Source organism: Dasypus novemcinctus, chromosome 17 (genome assembly GCF_030445035.2).
Source record: "Dasypus novemcinctus isolate mDasNov1 chromosome 17, mDasNov1.1.hap2, whole genome shotgun sequence".
Lineage (NCBI taxonomy): Eukaryota > Metazoa > Chordata > Mammalia > Cingulata > Dasypodidae > Dasypus > Dasypus novemcinctus.
This window is the reverse complement of record NC_080689.1, coordinates 87,821,347-87,837,560: the sequence shown is the minus strand read 5'-3', so window position 1 is coordinate 87,837,560 and position 16,214 is coordinate 87,821,347. Positions and strand designations below refer to the sequence as shown.

Genomic DNA, 16,214 nt, shown 5'->3' with positions numbered 1-16,214 from the left:
CATTTGGTGGAACTAAATTTTATCCACCAACACATGATGAAATTTCAGAAATAATACTAGAATATCCAGAGTATTTCCACAAGCACACTGAGAATAATGTGTTAATTAAAGTTTATCCAGGGAAGCAGATGTGGCTCAACTGACAGAGTACCTGCCTACCACTTAGGAGGTGCAGATCAAACCCAGGGCCTCCAGGCCCATGGGGTGAGCTGGACCATGTGCAGTGCTGATGGGCACAAGGAGTGTCAAGCCACACAGGGGTGTCCACCATGTAGGGGAGCCCAGTGCACAAGGAGTGCTTCCTGAAAAGAGCCACCCATGCAAAAACAGCACAGCCTGCCCAGGAGTGGCAATGCACACACAGAGAGCTGATGCAGCAAGATGATGCAACAAAAGAGACAGATTCCTGGTGCCACTGATAAGAATACAAGCAGACACAGAAGAATACACAGCAAATGGATGCAGAGAGCAGACAAGGGAAGGGGGGTGACAGCAGCATAATAAATTTTAAAAATAGACGTCTTCACAGAGAGTCACCATGGTTTCCTGCTTCAACAGTGCTTGAACGGAACCGGTGCTTGCCCCTTTTGACCAGCCACCCCCAGCTGCTTGCTACCGTCTGTCCAGTGTCACACAGCCGCCACTTCTCAACCGCCCATCATGACGACCACATCCCCGTCACAGGTGCACGAGAACTACAGCCAGGCCGCCATCAACAGCCAGATCAACCTGGAGCTCTATGCCTCTTACGTCTACCTATCGATGTCTTACTACTCTGACCATGATGATGTGGCTTTGAAGAACTTTGCCAAATATTTTCTTCACCAATCTCATGAGGAGAGGGAACATGCTGAGAAACTAATGAAGCTGCAGAACCAACGAGGTGGCCGAATCTTCCTTCAGGATATCAAGAAACCAAAACAAGATGCCTGGGAGAGCGGATTGAATGCAATGGAGTGTGCATTACACTTGGAAAAAAGGGTGAATCAGTCACTACTGGAACTGCACAAACTGGCTACTGACAGAAACGACCCCCGTTTGTGTGACTTCATTGAGACCCACTACGTGAATGAGCAGGTGAAGTCCATCAAAGAACTGGGTGACTACATAACCAACCTGTGCAAGATGGGGCCCCGGATTCTGGCTTGGCAGAGTATCTCTTTGACAAGCACACTCTGGGAAGCAGTGATGAGAGCTAAACCTTATGTTGGTTTCCCCAGAGGCACAGGGTAGTAGTGCATGTGTGTTGGGGTTATCTTTTCTATAAGTTGTATCAATGTCTACCAAGTTCTTTCATTGGTACCATTCCTTCAAATAAAGTTATTTGGTACCAAAATAAATAAATAAATAAAAATAAAAAAACAAATTTTACAAATAAATGAATAAATAAAGATCATCCAAAGTGTTCAGGTTACAGTAGACTTAAAAACCATGAATTTCTTCAGTGCCAAAGGATGGTAAGAGAAAAAGTTGACAATTGGTGAAATAATTCAGGAGGCATGTTGTCACACATTTCTAGAAGGTTAAAGTTGAAGAATTAAAAAGTTGCCATGAAAAAATTAGCATAGCTGAAAGAGATGGAGAAAAGAAAATGGGCTTTACAAAAGAAGGCAGATTTTCAGTTATTTTATAAATATTGGATATAGACTATTCTAATTAGTCAGACTGAAATGGGCTGGCTTCCACAAGAGGTATTTATTAACTTACAAGCTTACAATTTTGAGGCTGAGAAAAATGTCTACATCAAGGCATCATCAGGCAATCCTTTCTTCCCAAAGACAAGCTGCCAGTGGTGCTGGAATCCTCTGTCACATGACAAGACACATGGTGGAATCTGCTTGTTTCTTCTGTAACTTCCTGGTTTCATTGCTTCATATTCTTCCTGCCATAGCTTTCTCCTTCTTTGTCTGAATCTCATTCTCTAATAAAAGACTCAAGTGAAGGGTCTGAGACCCACAGTGGTCCAGGCATGAACTTAAGTAATCTACTCAAAGATTTTAACCTACAATAGGTTACATCCACAGAATAGATTCCCCTTAAGATCCTCCTTTACAGAGGTCCAAAATGTTTCACACCATCAAATATACATATATTCTATTTGTATTACTTTTCTTTTTTAAACAGATGGAACATACAACATTAATTAAAGTTGTAAAGACTAAAATTATATATGTCTCCTTTCAAATATATTGGAACAAGATGAAGTAAACACAGACCATATAGCAATATGGAAAACATTCAATTTTTGGCAAGTTTTATGGTTCAACCATTTTAAAAGAGAACTATAGAAATAGGGTGACAATCACACTGGAAAATTTTATACCCAAACTGCAATCAACATATTTCATTGGCTGAGCATCATCCCTTATAACCTAAGCATTCTTCAATGAATATAGTATATTAAGGCACCCACAACTACTATTTGATGGCAATAAGAAATGAAAATAGTTATCTAAATTAAAAAAATAAGGTACAGTAGCAAATTAAGTCATCTTTTGTGACACTGAAAAGAAAGGCTTGGATGGCAATGTGTCCAGGGAAGGAAAGTGCAAGGGAAGATAATGACCTTCCCCAGGGGAAGTTTTGCTTATGAAGGATCAAGGATTTAATCTTGGGAAGGACCAGAGTTGGAGGAAGATGGCAGAGAAGGAAGAAGATGGAAGGGATAAGGAAAGAAGATGATAAATTTTTAAACATTAAGGAGGTACAATGAATAGAGAATCAATCCATCAGGTTATAAAGTTTAAAAGACCCCAGCCTAGAGTGTCAATTCACCCTGTTACTTAAAGTGGCTAAGGGAAAAAAATTTTCAATGGTAAAGTCCCCTAAAGAATGTGGTTTCTCAGTCTGATGGAGCAAGCAAGCATATTCAATTTGAAGAGGAAGCAGCTGGTGCTGCAAGACCCACTGTCCTACACCCCAGGGAGGAGGTTTGTGTTCGAGGCTGAAGCACTGTGGGAGGATAGTAGTTACTTTGCTGACAGTAATAATCTCCCAGATCTTCAGGCTGGAATCTGTTGATGGTGAGAGTGAAATCTGTCCCAGACCCACTGCCACTGAATCGATCAGGGACCCCAGATGGCCGCTTGGATGCATAATAGATGAGCAGTTTAGGAGCCTGTCCTGGTTTCTGGTGGTACCAGTTTAAGTAGTAGTTGCTAACACTCTGACTGGCCTTGCACTTGAGGGTGACGGTCTCTCCTGCAGATGCAGCCACAGAGCCTGGAGACTGGGTCATCACGATGTCCCCACTGGCACCTGAAATCAGAAAAGAACATAGAGCATACATTCAATCACACATGTATAAAATATGTATCTAAATATAGGTTTTCTTATTTATCATATATATTCGGATCTGCTTTGGATGAAATGGTTTGCTCACTCTGCCTGTTAAAACAATTCTCCAGTTTTATAAAGATAATACTCTTCTAACCCTCTCACCTGAGGCCCAGAACACCAGCAGGATGAGCAGTTGGGAATGTGACATCATCTTGCTCACTGGTCTGATGCACTGAGGCCTCATCTCCACGGAAACTGCATTAATAGTGCTTTGAGCAGACAACCAAGTCCCAGAGGAGTCTATGCAAATGAATAGAGAATATAAAGTCAAACGTACCTGTGCAGTGAGTTGTAAAGATAAATAATGGAAGGGGATAAAAATATCAAGACCACAGGAAATGTAACTACACTGTGGCAAAAGGCGAGAAATCAACTTAACAACCAAAATTTTCAACAATATTTAGCACAATTAGGAAAATGAAATATTTTATCAACAATTGTAGTCTTTCAAATCACCTGCTCTCATCTTGAAAACGAAAGGAATTTGCAATAAAATACATGCATCTGTAAGTGTAATATCATAACTTAATTAAAGGTTATAAATATGGTGCCAAAACCTAGGTGGAATATGTTCATATCATTGGATAGATTAAGATGTAGTGCACGTGTTCTGTATCTATCTCAGTCTATTCTTAATTTTAAACAGATATTTGAAACTCCTCTTCAACATCGCAAAGAAACCTCACTTAATATATCCAAAACAAGTTATCTATATTGCCGTTAATACAGTATTACTCCCAGAAATGAGTCACCAAATATTTAAAAGTCACCCTTAGGACTATCATTTTTTTTTGTCTCTATTTATTTTTTTAATGTTATATTCAAATAAATATGAGGTCCCCCTCTTCCCCTCTCACCCCACTCCTCCCCCCATAACAACAACCAGGGAGAGGACTATCATTTAAGTCGACCACTTTCTAAAATCACTAGTGATTTGGAGACATGAAGTGTAACACCGCCACCTAGTGGTCATACGTAAAATGGCTTCAGCTCCCAAGGTCTGATAGAGCCTTTCTTCATTTATTCCTACCCAAAACTAATACTTTGAGAATTATGCAAATGACAATATCATGAACACTTGTAGGCATAGGACATTAAATTATGAACAAGTAGAATGATTCGTTTTACTGGGAGGTTATACAATAAACAAGTAACATTTCTGCAGCCATTTCTAACCTGCTTCAATGAGATTTCCTCCTCTGAGCTAAGCTGTTACTCAGAAAAGGTAGGGCCATGTGAACCTGCTCCATTTCAGGATCAGCCCTCTACATGAACAGTCAGAGGTAAGAGAAAATTTAGGACACTTTAACAATTGTATGGGTAAAAAATTCTTTCACTATCATGAGTATGACTTTTCCTGCAGACTTTTTCAAAAGTTCTTAAGAGGTTTTCCTTGATGGGGAATGTCCTAAGGTATGTATTGTTCTAATTCTAATTAATAAGTTAATTTTCTGTAGTTTGTCTCTTTATGAGCACTTTACCTTAGGAGAAAATACCCTCCCAGCATTCAGGAATGATGCTGCAGACACCCACATCATCAGGGAGGGCATTCCTTCTCATGTACGTTCCACCCTTTTCTTAAAACACCAAGTATCTGTGTTTACAAATGTTAATAATTAATTCAGGTTTGCTCTTTACACCCATGTATTTTTTTCTCCTCTTCCATGAAGTTGCATTTAATATACATTCTTAAGTTTGCTTATTTTTCTCGAATTTCTACTACTTAATTGATAGGTTTCCTGCATCCGTGCAATATAATTTCCTTCCCATTCTTGCACACATTCAAAAATTTAGAATCATCATAGATGACAGGGTGATATAAAAAAGGATATGTCATGCAGCTTAACTGGCCCAGAGGGGTCCACCTAAAATGTGGGTAAGGAAATATTGTCTTCGAGTAGGGGAGAGTTGGGCTAATGCATGAAAGGAGGAGGGGGCTGTCCTTTAAAGCCCAGGGAAGAGTGCTTCAGAAAATGAACAGGACTTGGGTATTTAAGAAAGACTAATGAAACAGAATGTGAAAGCAGAATGGGCATGATCCAAGGGGAACATTAATTCAATGAAAAGTTTGAAGCTTAGGTTATGTACCATGAGAATCCATGGAAAAAGAGTTAGAATTAATTTTTCATTTTAGCGGGTACGTCTGAGTCATTTTAAAACCAATAACACTCCGAAGATGCAGACACAGTGGAAGCCTCTAACATACATTTCAGTGCAGCTGGGGAACTAGCTTTTCTATCATTTCATTCACTGAAGTCATATAATGATTTTTAAAAGTTTGGAATTTATACTTCTCAGTGTGACAGAGATGGACTCTATTGTGGTCTCCCTACACATGGCTCTACTATCTCTTCTATGTGAACCTAGAGTTAACACTAGACATTATAGGTGTATGCCCAAGAGACAAATCTTTGGGTTGTCCATGGGCCAGTTGTAACTGTTTATCTCAACTTTTAAAAACACCTATTCTCCAGTTCATTGGACTCACTCAGGACAACTAACAAGGAGATAATGATGGACAATGGATATCTCAAGGAACAAGGTAAGCCTGCAGCTGCAAGCAAGATAGTCCCGTCCATCTGCCCCATAGGATCTAATCCCACTCACAATTGGAGGCAGAGTGCACATAGCCACCCAAGAATCCTCAGGATTGGAGAATGAATGGTGGACTAGAGTAGACTTACTGTTATTTTACTGTAGACATGATTCCAGCAATGGAAGAATTTTTCTCATTGATGTGGAGGCAGTGGGAACAGGAGTTTCTGAGAGAAGGGAGAAGGAAAAACAGGTGTCTTATGTGGGCATTTTCAGGACATGAAAATCATCCTGAATGACATTGCAAAGACAGATACAGGCCATCATATATCTTGTCATAATTTACAAAACTGTAGTGTAAGCTACAATGTAAACTAAAATCCATGCCTACTAGCAATGTTCAAAAATGTGTTCATCAATGATAACAAATGTACCACAAAAACAAGGATGCTGTTAATGTGTGAAAATGTCAAAGGGGTAGGGAGCAATATTTTTTATATAACATTTGTGTAATATAAATATTTTTTAAAAATTTTAAAGTATAAAAATGAGGCAGACTCATTTTAAAAATTACATTAGTGTTTGCTTTTCTCGCATTCATTTTTCTTTTTTTATTGCTGCCTAAAAAGGTTTTGTGAACTAAGTGCTTGTAGTAAACAACAAAATAGTCACAATGGCCCTCATACACTAAATAACAGAGGGAATTTACATTGCAATTTATTAATTCCATGGCAGGTCTCCTGTGTCTCTTCTCCAGCAAATATTTGACATTTGTCTAACCTATAACTGCCCATGTTTGCCACTATTGACACCTAGTCCAACTTGGCATCTTCATGCATCAAGGTGGACAGCACACACCCAGAGAGTGTACCCAAGAAAATGGGGGTTTCAGATGCATCAAATATTCCACCCAACATCTTCTGAGATTGGATGGAGTTAGCTTTCCCAAGATGATAATGAAAAGGGCCAGGAAGACAAGGAGGGTTGATACAGGCCTCTCTCAGATTTAACCACAAGGTAGAGTGACAGTTCTGTTCTCTACACTGGGAAATCATTAACTAAGACTGTAGCAGGCAGCAGACTTGGCCTAGTGGTTAGGGCTTCCATCTACCACTTGGGAGGTCCACGGTTCAAACCCCGGGCCTCCTTGACCCGTATGGAGCTGGCCTATTTGCAGCGCTGATGAGCTCAAGGAGTGCCATGCAATGCAGGGATGCCACCCATGTAGGGAAGCCCCATGCACAAGGAGTGCACCCTGTAAGGAGAGCCACCCAACAAGAAAGAAAGTGCAGCCTGCCCAAGAATGGTGCCACACACATGGAGAGCTGATACAAGAAGATGATGCAACAAAAAGAAACACAGATCCCAGTGCTGCTGAAAACACCAGAAGTGGACAAAGAAGACGCAGCAAATAGACACAGAGAACAGACAACCAGGGTGGGCAGGGAGGAGAGAGGAGAAAAATAAATAAATAAATAAATCTTAAAAAAAAAGACTGCAGCTGAAGCGAGAAGCAAAAATATAAGCATTTAATAAAACCACAATGCCTTTTTAAAATTGTAGCTATTAATGACACTTTCTAGGTAATAAAAAATTTGGAAGAAATGTTAATCTGGAAAGTACACTACAGCAATTTATATAAAGATAGACTTTTTCAGGCATTCTTGAGGAGAGAAGTTTGAGGAATCCACAAAAGAACTCAATTACTGAAAATTCACAAATTACATAATCAACTAAGATCTTGGAACTTCAAATTACCTGAATATTAGAATCAGGTGTGAAAATGGTTGAAAATACTAATTGTAAGCCACATTTGGACAAACTAGTCAGACTGTCCATAATTGGAGTATGGGAATCTGTTCTGAGCAAAGTCACTGAATTTATAGCTTGTCTGTACATGACCATGAATGGGCATTTAGAAACTAATGCTACAACATAAGCTGTCCAAATGACATCGAAGACAAAATCAAATGTTTTGAGCAAGATTTTATGAAGATTGCGATAAATAGAGCATGGCATGATAATCATTATATTTATCTTAATAGCAAAGAAATGACAACCTGGTTAAGGATTGAAAAAATGTATATGTGATTTTGAAATTAAAGATCAATCTCTGATTTAATTGTGATTTTGGTAAAAGAAGGAATGTGCAGTATATTCAAGAGAAGAGCAGTCAAAAAATAGGTTACATCAGAAATTAGAGGATTCTGAGGTGTGAGAGTATATTTTTATTATGGTAAAGACTCAGGATGTAATAGACTGAGAACAAACAGACACCTGTAGAACCTGAAAATGAAGACAGTGCCCAAATATATCTTTGAACCACAGAGTAGTAAAGTGGATTCAACTTCTGGGGCTATGAAGTGTCAGAAAAGTACAAAGAAACCTCATAGTATAGGGATCAAGCTTAGAGGGAAATCTATACTCATTTTTTGATAGGTGTATTTACCAAATAGAGTGGTTTTTAGTAGGAGTATGAAAGAAAGAGATGATTGCCCATCATTTGTGTATTGCTTTCTGTTAGATAAAAAATCTATTTTATGGATACATATCAATAAAGCATGAATCCATCCAAAGTGTACAATCAAAAGTACTTGGTATATATGATAGTAAGCCTAATTTTTGCATATAGATGCTATATCCTAACACTCTACTGAAATCGTTTATTAGCTCTAGCTAGGAATAAATATTCATGACTATTACAATCCTCGATTTCCTAACTGGACACTTGGTCAAAGTACATATTCATCACTACCTTCTTCCACTACCCATTCCGTGTTTCCTTCGCCCTGAGCAGGCATCTCAGCTGGGTGTGGCTCTTTGCGTAATGGGTTGACTCAAGCTTTCACTTCTGAAGATTCTGAGCCATGGGTAGTTAGTCATGCCTGGATTGACTTGTTGCAGTTTTCCATTGACTTTATTCACAGGGCATGGTAATACTGGGAGGTGACCTAGGTCATTTCCTGCCTTCCGGAAAAATCTTCCTTACCTCCATTGTGTAGTAGCAGTTCTTTTCCTCTTGATAGGAGCAATCACCCCAGCCAGTACAGTAATTCCCTTCTTTCTCTTTTGATTCAGAGACATGAAAAGACCAAAGTGGGCAGGCTGCAGTTTTACCATCAAGATCAATGGAATCGTGTTTATGTTTCCTGGTGGAAGCACTCCTCCTTTGGGAATAAGACCTGAAGACAAGGTGAGCTTAAGGTTGCAGGGACAGGAAACAAAAACTTTCCTGGTGGATCACTGGGGTAATAGTGAGTGGTGCCATTCACATTTCCAACCCTTGATTCCAGGATTGTGAACCCCAGCTAGGAGAAAAATAGCACCATAGAGTGAATGCTTATTTAGAGCTACAAACTTCCTGGAAAGCATTGCCCCATCCCTGCAGGTACTGTCACCTAGTTGACAAGCTAAGTGAGCCCTCTTAGGATGAATACACTGAGATGGAAGAACCCTGTGTGCTGTTGGGTTTATCTCCCATTCTCTCTCATCCAAAAGTCAGGCTATGCATTAACAGCCATTATTATAACCTTAGTACATAAAAGAGTACCAGGCCAATAAGAGATTGCAACTAGTATGTGTTTAATAAGTATAGGAATGAAAAGATTAATAAATAAATGACATAAATCAATTATGTCAACTTTATTTACAAGTAAAACAGAATTTTAAGCAAAAAACTAATGTGTAATTTTAGATTTTTGTTTTTGCTATTTCATAAATAAGCCCAAATGAAAATAGGTTATCATAGATGTAAATATTCTAGAAGAATAAATTTTGATACAGAGTAATGCTACCAAATATGAGAAATATTTTATGGATTAGTGCTTTTGGATGTAAACAACTGAAATGGGGAAGGTTTCAGCTAATCAATAAAGAAAGTGCAAAATTAATATGGTTTGACTTACAGATCTGATCACAAGTTGGGGCAGCATAGGAAATGTATTGGAAGTTAGATGACATTAACATAGTCTGGGACATCACAAAAAGAGAAAGACATGATCCCGCTCCTACCACAAATGGATGGTGGACCATCCTGATGGCAACATCAATGCTGGATGCCAGTCATGAGACATTGGAGGTTGAAGATATCTACTGCTACCATCATGGCAGAGGATTCAGTCTGAAATATTTTAGACTCAGAGATGCATATTAGAAAATATTCTACATGTTGTATCCAAATTTTGTGAATCTAGAAACTGTAAATAAATTGCTGAATGCAAATATTTTTCCAACTTAGAGTTATTAGAGAATCCAAGACAAGAGATGACCTCTTCCAAAATATAAAATATATAAGTAAGAAGAAACAGAACCAACAAGATGGTGGCAAAGAAAGGAACTCCTAGAGTCAGCTCATGCTACAGGGCAGTTAATAATACCCAGAGCTATCTAAAGCACCTGTCTGGTAGATACAAACCATGAGAAGATCATCCTGCCACATGATTGAAGGAATGGAAGGATGAGACTGCCCATCTGCAGAGAAAACTCATGAGTAGAATGCTCCACACCATGGAGACAGGTGCCCATCCTCCACTAAAGGTGCAATCCTTTTCGATAAGTGATCTGCAGCTGGAATTGAAAGCTCTGCTTCCCAAAAATGGGGGAAGAAGAGACGGTTGGACACCAAGGTCAGCTACTGATGACTACGTTCAGTGGGATGAAAGATAAACCTGAAAACAGTGAAAGTTTGAGCCTGTCAAAGTCAGAAAGAGGCCAGGAGCTGCCATCTTAACACTGCACCTGGCGTGAGGGGAAGTGAGGAGTACAGAGTATCCCAGTGCTGTTGGGGACCAACTTCTTTCCATCCAGATCAGATTATCACTCTAGCCTAGGCCCTAGTGCCACCTCCAGCAGGTAAGAAGCTGCAGGGACCTGCACCAACCGCTGTGGGAATCACTTAACTTCTTCCAAAAAAATAGATGTGGAGGGAAACTGCCTAATTCATTCTATGATGCAATATAACCCTATTACCAAACTACATAAAGATGTCACCAGCAAAGAAAACTACAGACAAACCTCTCTAAGAACCTGGATGCTAAAATCCACAAGAAACTATGGGCTAATCATATTCAAAAACACATCAAATGAATTAATGTGTTTATCACATGATTTTAATTAAACACATGTAACGCCATGATCAAGTGAGTTTCATCCCTGGTATACAAGGAAGGTTTAACTAAATAATCTATCAATGTAATACACCACATTGGCAAGTTGAAGGGAAAAAAATCACATGATGACTTCTAGTGATGCAAAAAAAAGCATTGACAAAGCAGAGCATTTTCTCGATAAAACACTTCAAAAGACAGGAGTAGAAGAAAACTTTCTCAGCATGATTAATGGTATTTGTGAAAAACTCACAGCCAACATCATATTCAATGGTGAAATACTAAAGACTTTCCCTCTAATATCTGGAACAAGACAAGGATGCTCACTGCCTGTGCTGTTATTTAACATTGTGCTAAAAGAACTTCCTCAAGCAGTTAGGCAAGAAAAAGAAATAAAAGGGATCCAAATTAGAAAGGAAGAAGTAAAATTTTACTATTTACAAATGACATGATCTTATACACAAAAATCCCCCAAAGTTGGATAGGGAGACCCCTTGCCATCCTTTCTCTTGAGAATATTCTCTATTACCACAGTTTTGAAACTTAGAAGGTCTGAGTAGAGTTCAGAAAGGCTCAATAACATCCCTTCAAATTACATAAACTTGCTCACACATCCCTGGGAGCCACATTCAACAATTAAGGGCTCCCCTTATTTTTTTTTCCCCACAGACTTAAAGCCACCTTTATTCAACCACTCCCACTCCACCCTAGGCTTAAGTCTCTGTTGGACTCTCTACCCTCCAGTGTTACTCCAAGAACCAGAAATTCCAATGACTTTTTCGAGGATAATTTACCCCTCCTCCCTGTTGTTTTCACTCACAGGGTCTGCTCATCTTCTTTTTCTTTTTTAGGAGGCACTGGGAACTGAACCCGGGACCTCCCATGAGGAGGAAGGTACCCAGTTTCTTGAGCCACCCCTGCTCACTACTTGTTGTGTCTCTCATTGTGTTTCCTCATTGCATCATCTTATTGCATCAGCTTGCTGTCTTCTTTATGAGGCACCAGGACCAAATCTGGGAAGTCCTATGTGGTAGGCAGGCGACAACTTCTTGAGCCACATGGACTTCCTCATCACTGCACAGATTCCCTGGAACAGCCTGATGGACACTGAAGGCACAGCCTTTCAAGGCTCTTCCAGCTCTGGCATTATGGGAATTTTGCTGCTCAAACACCAGGGGAATGGTAGACTCCAAAGTGCTGTGGACCATGGTGGGAAGACATCACAGCCGAGATTTGTCTCCAACAGGAACCCTGCTGAGGCCCAGCATGTTCAGCCTCTGCTCCCATACTGCTCAACATTGAAACTAAGCTGAGTGTCAGCAGGTTTAACACAAGATGTGTGCTCAGCAGACATTCTCACCTGACTCTCCAATGTTCTTCCATTAAATTCAGCTCATGCTACCCTCGTCCTCCCTTAGTTCCTTAGGCATTCAGCTCTTCAGTAAAAACTTAGCCTTCATTTCTCTAATCAAACATCCTGTAGACTCAGAGCCTCTGAAAATCTGAATCTTAAATTTTACTTTGCATTAAACAAGCCACACATGGCCAGGTGGCTACAGTATTAGACAGTGCAGACAAGATGCCTGGTACACGAGATTTGGAAGGGGGCAAGCCACTGTCTGAATTTCTATTACCTTGCTCTGTAGACAGGGCAGAGCAAGGCCTCAAACCATTTCAAACGTGTTCTCACAGGCACTGTAGGAATGCACAGGGTCACTGCAGGCCCAAGCACGCTGGAGGCTGGCAAGCCCCTCGTCCTTCTGTAATTCATCTATGAACCCAAGTCAGCTCCTCTTCAGAAAGCAACACTCTGAAGCTTGACCCCCAGGACTGAAGCTAGTAAGGCAACATTTCATGGGATGAATTGTGTCCCCTGAAAGGGTATATTGAGGTGTGAACCTCCCCATACTGTGACCGTGGCCTTGTTTAGAAATAGGATCTTTGCAGATGCACTTGGTTCACATAAGGTCCTGCTGGACTGGGGTGGCCCAAACCCAGTGGCTGGTGTCCTAGTAAGGAGGGGGCGATTGGAAACCCCAGCACAGGAAGGTCAGGTGGGAGCGCAGGGACACACCTGCAAGCCAAGGAATGCCAAGGCTGGCTGGAAGCCCCGGGAGCTGTGGGAGAGGAGGGGTGGTTTCTCCCTCTGAGCCTCCAGAGGAGCCAACCCTGCAACACCCTGATTTCCAGCTTCTGCTCCCCAGGACCCTGAGAGAATACATTTCTGTTTGCTTTTTAGTTCAGTAAAGTTTTGCCTCAGGCTGCCATGAGCAGAGGTTGTTCCAGGAGCTGGAGGGAAGGGAAGGTGGGCAGACACGTCCAGCATCCCTCGGGGGTTCCCTGGACTTCACAAACTGTGCTGAGGGTGGGGATTTTCCAGGTGGCTGGAGGACAGGTGGTGGAATCCCGAGCTGACCCAGGCAGTTTCTGCTGTTTTTGGCAATGCAGTTTGTGGCCCTTTGTTGCAGCATCGCTAAGATGCTAACCCAATGGGGTTGGCAAAGAAGAGTGCTCAGGTCCCCAAGGGCTTCATTCCACAAGGTCCAGTGGCCCCAGTAAGGGTTCGCTCACCCCAGTATGGCTGAATCCCCTCCCAGAAACGGGCACCGTGGGCTCGGAACGTTCCTCGAATCCAGAAAGTTCATGCCAACATGTGTTCACGTCCAAGCAGGTGAGAGAGCCAGGCTGCACCTGTGGGCTGTGACCATAAACTCTGGGTCAGAACTTTGCCATTTATGGGCTGGGGACTCTGGGAAAGGTTCTTCATCGACCTGGGCCTCACTTTATCTCCCTTAGAATGCAGATAATGATAATCACCACCTGGTAGGTTAAAAATAACTGCGAAGATTAAAAGCAATGGCAGGTGAGGAGCTCACACCCTGGCACCTCTGAAAGCCCAGTGGGTGCAGCCTATTGAGTGCAGACAGCTCTGAGCATGAGCAGTGGTACCTGTAAGAGAGAAGTGAGGGGGAAGGCGAAAATGAGGAGGAAAAAGAAAGAGAAAGAATTAAAGAGGAAAGGGGAAGAGAAGGGAGAAGAGGGAAATAAGGAAGCAAGAATGAGGAAAGGATCTCTGGCAAGGAAACTAGGAAGGCCCTGCCCTGGGACGCCCCATCAGGCAGGGCTGCTGTCCTCTCTCAAGGCAGAGAGAGCGTCTCCACACTCTGCACGTAGCGAGTGGGAGCAGCGACTCCTTCTGAGATGGGGAGACCCATCCATGGCAGAGGCCATCAACTGTTGGGAGCAAAGATGTCTGGACATCAGGAAAGAGCATGTGGACTGTACATAAACTAAGACACAGTGAGAGGAGCTAAGGCTTCCTGGTAGCTGGAGGAAGTTCTATAATAGTAACAAAAGTTGAGTCTCCAGAGACTGGGGCAGTCAGCTGCTCACCCGTCACCCCACCTGTCCCTGCTTTTGGCCACATACACCGTAGCAGGCACCCCTGGGTGCACCGCTTCCCCCACGTCCCCCTCAGCCAGTCTGCAAGACCAAGAAACTATTTGGGGACCTTGAGGCCCTTTTCCAACTCTGATGTCCAGGCCTCAGGATGGGATCCTCTTTGGCTTCAATAGTGGAGTGTAGCTTCAGTTTTTAACTCATTTCTGTAAAAGGAGGTTTTTAGAATATTCCATGTTTCTTTGTGTTGATGCTAACATGTTCCTGCCCACAAGACCTGGAGCAATTCCATGAGGTAAACATAGTATTTTGAAGCAATGGGAAAAGGGAGTGGAGAGGATGAGTAAACAAAATAAAAAGTACAGGAGGGGGCGGATGTAGCTCATGGTTGAGTGCCTGCCTCCCATGTACAAGGTCCCTGGTTCCTCCTTAAAAAGAAAAAAAGAAGCAAAGGAAGATGGAGAGAAAGAAATGGGGAAGGGAGAGAGAGAGAAACAGAAAAAGAGGCAAAAGTTGACTGATGAGAAGATAAGATATGAAATAGGAAGAGAAGAGGGAAATAAGAGATGTTTGTCTTTTGTTTGTCTTTTTATAGCATGCCTTGTTCCAGGCATTGACAATTCCAAGTCCTAGCTTTTCAATCTGCATCACTCCAACCTAACAATTTTATTTGTTCTTTCTTGTAATCCTGGCTCCCAGTGAGAGCACTGTTAGGTCAGGCCTTTCATCTTCCCATAGAAGGATCCACTTAGGCTGGCTCCGGGGCTGGGGGAGTAAGAGGAGGGTTTATAAAGGCTAATGAGGTGGGACCTAACATTTTACTAAACTACATTGTTTACAGAGTGGACACTGGAGGACGTAAGGCCGAGATGCCAGGACACGGGCCCTGAGCTCAGAGGCCCCATCCCCATGGGTGAGCACAGGTGAATTACCACCAGGGGTCAAGGCAGCCGGGATTTAAGCCTGGAAAGACTCAGTGGATAAACTATTGAGCTCCTTTTCCCACATCATTGTCTGCATGTAATTGTCCAGGAAAATATGCTCACAAGTCATAATAGGTAATTACTTGAATTTTATGCCTCATTTTTCTCATATGTAAGGGAAGGAATATGACATAGTAAGACTGGTGTGAGGATTAAATGAAAAAATTCACGTAAGGTGCTAAGTACCAGGCCTAGTACACACTCAGGTTGCTAAAAATGTCAATCACTCTCAGTAACAGGAGTAGCTCAATCTGCCTATTGTTTGACTTCCTTCCAGGGCTCCTTGAGCCCATTCTTCACAGTCATAAATCTTTCAAACTCCAAAATATTTGAAGCTTGCTGTTCCTCTCTGTCTTCAGCACAGCTGTCACTGGCCACACGTGGCTACTGAGCCTGGAGATGAGGCTAGCTCATACTGAGATTTGTTGTAAGTGTAAAAACACATCAAATTTGAAAACTTAGTACAGAATTATGTGTATGAAATACCTGATTAATAATTTTTAGGAAACGGACTTTGGCCCAGTGGTTAGGGCGTCCGTCTACCATATGGGAGGTCCGCGGTTCAAACCCCGGGCCTCCTTGACCCGTGTAGAGCTGGCCATGCGCAGTGCTGATGCGCGCAAGGAGTGCCCTGCCACACAGGGGTGTCCCCCGCGTGGGGGAGCCCCACGCGCAAGGAGTGCGCCCGTGAGGAAAAGCCGCCCAGCGTGAAAAAGAAGGAGCAGCCTGCCCAGGAATGGCACCGCCCACACTTCCCGTGCCTCTGATGACAACAGAAGCGGACAAAGAAACAAGACGCAGCAAATAGACACCAAGAACAGACAACCAGGGGAGGGGGGGAAATTAAATAAAT

General features: G+C 41.9%; 1 non-coding gene, 1 pseudogene and 1 gene segment (V, D, J or C); 1 reads left to right on the top strand and 2 right to left on the bottom strand.

Annotated features, from left to right (window-relative positions):
• The first annotated feature begins 660 nt into the window (after positions 1 to 660).
• Positions 661 to 1,267, top strand: LOC101430316 (ferritin heavy chain pseudogene; annotated as a pseudogene).
• A 1,602-nt stretch (positions 1,268 to 2,869) lies between these two features.
• On the bottom strand, positions 2,870 to 3,523 carry LOC101436299 (immunoglobulin kappa variable 3-20-like). The segment is given in 2 exon segments: positions 2,870 to 3,258; positions 3,442 to 3,523. Coding segments are annotated over 2 exon segments (471 nt in total).
• Positions 3,524 to 12,592: 9,069 nt separating this feature from the next.
• Positions 12,593 to 12,726, bottom strand: LOC111762980 (small nucleolar RNA SNORA9). Its single transcript, XR_002795963.2, has one exon. It is a non-coding gene; the product is annotated as a small nucleolar RNA SNORA9 (small nucleolar RNA).
• Positions 12,727 to 16,214: the final 3,488 nt, after the last annotated feature.